The sequence below is a fragment of the Myotis davidii genome, unplaced genomic scaffold, assembly GCF_000327345.1.
Source record: "Myotis davidii unplaced genomic scaffold, ASM32734v1 scaffold5, whole genome shotgun sequence".
Classification (NCBI taxonomy): domain Eukaryota; kingdom Metazoa; phylum Chordata; class Mammalia; order Chiroptera; family Vespertilionidae; genus Myotis; species Myotis davidii.
The window spans coordinates 960533-969113 of NW_006296965.1; the positions used below are offsets into that span (position 1 = coordinate 960533).

An 8581-nucleotide genomic window follows, 5' to 3' on the forward strand; every position below is an offset into this window, starting at 1 on the left:
CCTTGAGTTAAGAACAATCATTGCAATTGTCTCACTGCTGGAAGCCCAGCTGCTGGAGAAGAGCCAACACACGCTGACATGGGGCAGCTGATCACAGCCAAAGGAATGATGGTCTATGGTCACTGAGTATTGTTCAGAGGTTGAAAACTATTTTTACTGTTTGACCAGAAATGGATACTCCACAACATTCCTTCCCAACTAGGAAAAAAAAAAGGTAAAGGGATTAAGCAAAATAAAAAACCAAAAAACTCAGACACTGTCAAGAGTATGGTGATTTCCAATGGGAAAGAGGGTGGAGGAAGTAGAAGAGAGTAAAGGGGGGATAAACAGTGATAGATGGAGACTTGACTAGGGGTGGTGAACACACCATACAATATACAGATGATGTATTATAAACTGTACACCTGAAACCTATTTAATTTTATTAATCAATGTCACCCCAATAAATTCAATATTTTTTTTAAAAAAGATACATTTCCCAAAAGTTTTTCTAGAAAATAATGTTGATTTGGGAAATCAGTCCAATATATCTCAGGTATCTAAATTGGCCAATCCAATGAAAGTATATCCCCAAGCTGAAATAATCTGGAATAAAACAAAAACAATTTTCATTTCAGGACTGTAAATCTAAATGCCAGTGCATGGGGTTTTAATGCTTATGGGGCAAAATGTTAAAAAAAAATTCCTTTTTTCCCCTTCTATTCCAATCTTTTATCTCTATAACCAATAATCAAAATTGAAATAAAATAAAATATGACTTATCCTGTAAGATATAAATCCTGAATATTATTTGCTTGTTGTCAGTATAATCATTGGTGCCATACAAATATGGCTGACCACATCCATAAGAGACAACAGCAATATTATCAAAATTCTTTCACTAGCATCACGCTGAAGAGCTACACTGTGAATTCTACCAAACCTACAAATATCAAGTGCTGGCTCACATTCATTTCAGATGGGACACTGACTGCGGTCTCACAGTGAGCCTTCTCTCCAGAGCAAGAACCTATTACAGTCAGTCAAAGACTGGGTTTCTTATGCCATTCAACACCAAACTATTGGGTGCTTTCTTGTGTAGAAGGGCCAGTGAGCACAGGAGTAGGGAAAAGCTCATGACGCCCAGAATGACCATTCCTGATATCAGTGCACTGGTGACGGCATTCAGCTGGAAAGGAGGTGCATTTGGAGAACCTGTAAGTAATAAGACAAACACAGTGGAAAGCCCAATGTTAGATTCATGTTATCGCATCCCTAAATATATGCAAAACATCTGCCATCAGTATCTTATAGAATAACAGCATGACACTAGATCAAGCAACAATCTATGTGACTATTTTTTAATTCAACAACCAAAGGATTATATTGTTTAGAAGCTTGATAGCCACAGGGTAGCAAAAAACAGTAATAGGTCATCTATAAAATTCAATAAAAATTGACCAATAGGTCACATAATTCAGAAATCCTCAGTGAACTGCTATTTAAAATATAACAGACTTATAATATATTTACTTGATTATGAATTTGCAACTGATGACCAAAAAAACTTTAAAATTAAAAAAAAATCATCATTTTAGCTTCAGTATATGTTAATTATCTTACCAAGCTGTGAATTGTTGGTTGGAGTCTCATCTGGAAGGGGAAAAAGAAAAAAAGAATAGCAATATTATGTCTCCAAATATTTGTCTATGTTTATTATAATTCTATAATTACTTTTTATCAACATGTCTCCTCACCTTCACCCATAAGCTCCATGGGGAAGGCAATCGATAATAAAAATTCTCCTAAACAATTCTGCTTTCCAATTTTCCATTCCACATGTGAAAAATTTCATCATTTATTTGTTTCCCAAGCCCATACACTGCCACAAATATAATTGCAAAATATACTGTTCTGTATTCTTTTCTGCCAGCTTTGTTTCATCATTATCTCTTTAGTCATGTTAGTGGGGGCAGTAATTGTTAACAGTTATTACATTTTTTATAGCCCTATATCCTGCCATTTGTTATTCTCTTATAGAGAAATATTCATTATTTAGTGCTGCTCTATTTTAAGTGTTGCCAATTTGCCCATCGTAATCAGCAAAAACATCATTTTACGTTCCAAGAAGATAAATTCACACTTAATAACTAACTGAAAGGGAAACATGAAGTCTGAGCTTGAGTTGTAGGTTAATTTGCATCTAGGAAGCTGTTGATTTTTCACTTTTTCCTGGCAAACATAATAATAGATGCAATGAACACATTTACTTGGCTTCACTACCTGTTTGGTAATCATATAGCAATTAACCCTTGGAGCTTGTACAATAAGTGAACTTTGTATTTGTGTTTAAATATGTGGTTGTGTGTGCATTTGTGACTGTTATGTGAACCATAAAATGAGTGCAGTTGACAGATTTTGGAGTATAAATATTATGACAATTAATGTGTATGTAGTGCCATACAGTTTACAAAGTGCTGTTTTGGATTTTATCACATTTAATCCTCATAATAACCATATGGTTTGGATATGATTGCTACCCCCACTTTACAGATGAAGAAACTTCCATCTGTCACAGCCTCTTTGATAAAGTAAACATGTGTTCAAGTAAAGGCTCAGTTTCAGCATCCTTTTTCTAAAATAATGTAAACTAGCCAAGTATGAAAAAATATTTTTAGTCAGAGATGAAAATCTCAAGCTTCAAAACTCTAGGATTAGCATTTGAAACCATTGATGGGAGAACTTGGTGAGCTATTTATAAAATATCTGATGCCATTTCTTCTCAGACATGTGAGTCTTGGCAGAAGTGATGGTTCCTCTGTTTGATCCCTGAAGAGCAATGCCCAAAATTAATGGAGCACACATTCTCGGGAATCTTTAGAATGGTGCGCTGCATTGCTATAGGACAAAAAGAAAAACAGCTCCAATTTTCCTTAGAAGGCACCCTTAGGAAAATCCTAACCTCCAAGCAACACCATTTTATAGACGCTTTCTTTTCATGGAAAGAGATGGGATGAAGGAACTGTGATCAATTCACCCAAAGGGTCCATGTGACTCTTTCTTAAGGCAAACTGCCTCCCTGGAACATGGAGGAGAATATATAACACTCTAAAATTTTTTCTAATAGTTATTCTTTGTTTAGAAATCAAACTCGTTGGCTCTAAAACATGTTCCTTTAAAAAAATAGAAAGCTCCTTTCTCCTCTATGTCCCAAATTAGGCAAAAGTACCCTAACTACTTTCTGCATCCTGAGGTTAATAAGAAAAGTCAGAGTATCCTCTCCTCTCCCACATTATCTCCAACATTTCTATAAGAACAATATCCCAGTGTGCGGAGCCAGCTCAGCCAAGGGTTCACAAGCCTGAGTGAGGGCAGTGAAGGATGAAGAAATGACAGACAAAGAGAATAAGCTGGGTGTAGGTGGATCTTCCTGTGCCTGGCTGAAGCCACAGAGAGAGATCCAGAGGCAAGCTGAGCCTTTATTTTATAGCCAGAGGTAAACAAGGTAGTGGTCACCATAGTTACAATGTTCTTGTGAGTTTCACTTGTTTTGGCAGCACTTGCTGCACCTCCCACAGCCCATTAGCAACCTAGGATGGACCTAGGAAGTGTCATAAGGTCAAGCCTAATTATGCTAAGAAGACTGTGCCCTCTAAACTAGGACTTGTTTGTGGCTTTGCCAACAGGTCAGTCTGAGGCTTAACCCAGTAGCCTCGCCCTACACCCAGGTGTCACCCACGGAGACTTGGCTGTGAACAAAGTATCTGTGGGGACAAAAGGCCACATGAGACATACCAGCTCTAGGTTCTAGGACTCTGAAACTGGAAGCATCCTATGTTTGGCAGATGGCTGAAATCAAAGCATGTAATACTTGAATAGTGTATGGAATTGTATTTGATAGTGGATAAATGTAGAGAAAATAATTTGATCTGGCTGCTGTTTCTCATGCCCAGCAATATAAGTATCATTGCAATTAAAAAAAAAAAGAAAGAAATCAAAGCACCATTGAGCCCAGAAAGGGGAGGTAGACATTTTCTAGAAAATTTTTGTCACCACACACTCCTGTGTATTTTTTTTAAATTATTTTTCTATATTTCTGTTAAACCTCACCCAAGGACATTTTTCCATTGATTGTTAGAGAGAGTGGAAGAGAAGGGGAGAGACACAGAGAGAGAAACATGATGTGAGAGAGACATATTGATTAGTTGCCTCCCCCACACGCCCAGACAGCCTTTCAGTTTCCAGGCCGGTGCTCTATCCACTGAGCCAAAGAGGCTAGGGCCACACTCCTGTTTTTGTTTGTTTGTTTGTTTTCATGTCCTCTTGTTATTAACATAGACATATATGCCAAAATATACCTTCTGGAATTAGATCAGATTAGAATACTAAACTTGATGGGTTCTTCAAAAACACAACGTTAGCTGAGGACCAATAGGAGAAAAGTGGTCACAGTAATGCCACAGCTGCTCCAAAGCCACAAGTGGCAGATAAATTATCATTCTCTACTTTTCTCTCATATAAGTAGTTGAAATAAATGGGGGGAAAAGAACATTAGTACAAAAATATATGCAAAATGAATAGTTTTCTTTCTTAGAGCAAGCTATTTTTTAACATATTTTTATTGATTTCAGAGAGGAAGAGTGAAGGAGAGAGAGAGAGATAGAAACATTGATGAGAAAGGCACATCAATCAGCTGCCTGCTGCACACCCTCTTTTGGGGATCTAGTCGGCAACCTGGACATGTGCCCTGACTGGGAATTGAATCTGGGACCTCTTGGTCCATGGGACGATGCTCAGTTCACTGAGCTACACCAACTGGGCACAAGTTATTTTTTTAAAATTTTTCAATTACGTATGTAGTAAAATGAACCACATATTTCAAGTTCAGAGCCTTCAAACTTCTTACTTTCCACCCTGTTATTTTTGTTCATAGTCTATCTATACCTTTGAACTCTGAGACCACTGAGAGCAAAGACTGTGGCCTGTTCTCTATTATATTCCAAATTCCTACCAGAGTGCCTATCCCTTATAGGGGCTAAATAAATTCACTTAGGTGAATTATTAACTACCCAAAATACCCAGTGAGAGTAGTTGAACAAGAGGTTGTCTTGGACTTCTCCATTGGAATTTATGTAAATAAACTATTTGTTACTATTGTTTTTCAGTGATGATACATTTAAATTTCCAGAATTGTACCACATGATAAGCATTTTCCTACCAAATAGTTTTAGTATCTGGGATCTTAAAGAATAACACTTCAGAACTTTTGTGGGTATTTGAATTTTGAGGATGTAAATATTTTCCTTAATCTACTAACAAAATGATTTAATAACGTTGGGTAAAAATAACCAGAATGGATTTGATCTCATTAAAACACAAAAACAAAACAAAAGTTCTGAGGTTTATCATCTTATTAAACTTGACCTAAGCCAAATGTCTAGGGGAAAGGAGTGGTTCAATGAGTAAAAAAAAAGCAAAACTTGCAAGTATCAGAGAGGTTTGACCAGAGCAAATCAAGCTTGAAATTGGACTTCTCTCTATAAAATCGGCCATAGGATCTGGAGAGATAAATTCTAGCTGACCTATGGTAAAAACAGAGTGAAACTAAGGAAGGAAGGTTGCCTTGGTCATTAAGCAGGACATTAAGTTTATATTGGATTTGCCTGAGGATGGATACAGCTTGATTTCCTGAATTCTGGGTTTACGTGGAATTTAAAATATTATTTAGTAAGTAATTACATTATTTAGGAAACATTGTTATATATGGTCCTCTACACAGTGAGACCACCGTGATCACCAAAAAATGAGAAACATCCTATTGCTATTTATCTAACTTAGGAAAAATAAATCCACGGAGAGTGAGAGAGGAAGGAAGCGGATCTGTAATGTTTGAACATATCCTTTGGGAGGTTTGCCAGTGGAGAGCCCAAGGTGACTAAGAGACAACCTCATTGTGTTGGGAATAAATATCACCCATGAGGTAAAAGCACGTTGAACTTAGAAAGGAAGAAAACCAGCATGGCATCAGTGGTGTTGTGATCTAGGGCATTACTTCGTTGAGTTTTTAACATAGATTGAATGAATAAACCTGCAAACCTGAATCGCTGGTTAGCTATTTAGAAACTTCTACTTGGTGATCTATAGAAAATTTGGTCTTTTTGAAAATTATCTTACACTAGCAAATTATTTGAAATGTGTAATATTTAAATTAAAAAATAAATAAATTCAATTTGGTTCCAGTAAAAGGGAAGGCAAAGAGGTTAATAAGAGGAAAAGCCATCTACTCAACTTTCAAGGTTCTTTTCTTTCTTTCTTTTTTTTAAAATATATTTTATTGATTTTTTACAGAGAGGAAGGGAGAGAAATAGAGAGTTAGAAACATCGATGAGAGAGAAACATCGATCAGCTGCCTCTTGCACATCTCCCACTGGGGATGTGCCCGCAACCCAGGTACATGCCCTTGACCGGAATCGAACCTGGGACCTTTCAGTCCGCAGGCCGACGCTCTATCCACTGAGCCAAACCAGTTTCAGCTCAAGGTTCTTTTCTTACAGCAAACTAACACTAGACACACTCTATAGAAATAAAAATATTTTTATTGTACCAACCCCAAAACATTCCTAATCATTGGCAACAAGAGCTGAGTTTCCATGCAGTGTGATTATAGAAGCTATTTCAGACAGCTAAATAGAGATAAGACTTGGGCCTTTTATAAACCACCAACTAGTTCTTTTCAAACCATTCAAAACACATACCAACCCTCAGGAGTGTGGACTAAGTCTGAAATTTTATATTTAATAAATGTATGCATTATTTAAAAGGCCTGTTAGCTTTTATTAATGCTATGTCAATATAAACACAAGGGAATGAATAAAGCAATCGTGTGGATTTTTCAAGCCCAAACCACTTTTTGCTTAATTACCTACTTCAGGCAAAAAAAATTTTCACTGTGGGTTGGAAAAAAAGGTAAAGATAATCTAATTGAAATACAATAATCGACTTATGGCTAATATAAAATAGAGAAAAAATATTACAACATAACCCAAATCAGAATTCTGCTTTTTAAGACAAATTTAGAACTATAGATTTAGAAAGAATCTTTAAGGCTATTTTTATTTAAAAAACCTTTATTTTAAAAATGAAGGAACATTTGCCCACAGAACTGAAATAAAATTCCCAAGTCACAAAGCTTGTTAGGGCAAAAGATGGAACTACTCAGGTTTTTTTTAATTAAAATTTAATTTGTTTTGTTTACACTGCATGTATGTTTTATTCTGGATGTCTCTGGTTTCGTGCTGATTTATTAGTAGATTCATGAGTATGAAAGAGTACATTAGACAGGGTTATGTAACATTCAGAATCCTGGGAGAAAAGAAAGGGTATGCAAACTGGGCCATTTAAGGAGTGTTTAATAGACTATTAATAAAAATGTAGAGAATTCCCAAGAGAAAGTAAAGTTAATTGGGCAATGGGTGAAGGGGAGGGACAAGCTCTGAGACCAGCTCTGTGGAGAGAGCTGTCTGGCAGGAGCTGGGTGGACTTCACTCCCATTCTCTGACAGCGCCACCTATTGGCCAAGCCCAACCAGAAACTGGGTGGCGAGGCCCCCTATAGGCCAGTCTTCAGGGGCAAAGGGCAGGGCGGGGAAAGTAGAGTGAATTGGGAAGGGCAAGTGAAACTGTCCAGGATGGTATACTTTCTGTGTGTGTGTGTGTGTGTGTGTGTGTGTGTGTGTAAAGGGAAATGTGATAAAGACAATACTACCCTTTGTGTAAGTTGAGTAAACAGGAAACTACTGTGAAATTAAAGTTGTTTGGCAGTTTATCTTGTCTTACAGTTAATTAGCGCTCTTTAGGAACCACTTTGTGTTCTCCTTAGAAGCCAACTAACAACCCATTTTGTAACCGACTATTACTACACACAAAAGGAGGGGCCCTCTTACCGCTCCGCGTGATGATGGGCCCCGCAGAGAGGATGGCATTTCCAGAAGTGCTCTGGGGGCTCCAAGTGGTCCTCCTCCCTGCATCTCTCCTTTCTCTGTGGCTGCAACTCTGAGGAGTTAATGAAAACAAATGAAATTCCACACTGGCACGAAATTGTTTCTTTATGGCCATTTGGAAAGCAGATTCTTTTAGAAGAGATACCACATGTTTAATTTTATTCATTTACTTCTGTGCATTTATTTAATTACTTTACATATAACTGCTACAGTGTTTCTTATCCTGGCGTGGCCACATTTCTTATTTCCTCCCATTATAGTAGCACATTGCCTCATTAATTTACACAGCTCAGTGGCTCCCCTGAAAAAAAAAAGAGCTGTGTTTATCAAACTTTTCCTCTTTTATTTCTCTCAAGCCTTTAATAAATCTTTCCCTGAAATGTTGGTCAGCACAGAGCCCAGGTAATGTGGACTCTCCATTTAACCCCATCTGCTATAGCTAGTTAGGACTAAACTAGTCTATAACGATAAAGAAATTCATGAATTTGAACATAAATATAAACACACTAAAGTCATTTCATATTATAAAATGTGCCTGTATTTTTCTCAGGTTAATATTGACGTGACCCCAAGAAGATCTGTCAGCAATAGAATTTTTTTTTT

General features: G+C 37.0%; 1 protein-coding gene across 1 annotated transcript in view; it reads right to left on the reverse strand.

Moving 5' to 3' along the window:
• Window positions 1–529: 529 nt before the first annotated feature.
• The window catches only part of ZPLD1 (zona pellucida-like domain containing 1), a 44234-nt gene continuing 36182 nt past the window's right edge, over window positions 530–8581 (reverse strand). The window contains exons 9-11 of the mRNA XM_006772589.2: window positions 7922–8030; window positions 1603–1632; window positions 530–1194 (exon numbers count right to left, since the gene is read on the reverse strand). Of these exons, the coding sequence (XP_006772652.1) occupies window positions 1019–1194; window positions 1603–1632; window positions 7922–8030 (315 nt within the window). The 3' untranslated portion in view covers window positions 530–1018. The remainder of the gene's footprint in view (window positions 1195–1602; window positions 1633–7921; window positions 8031–8581) is intronic.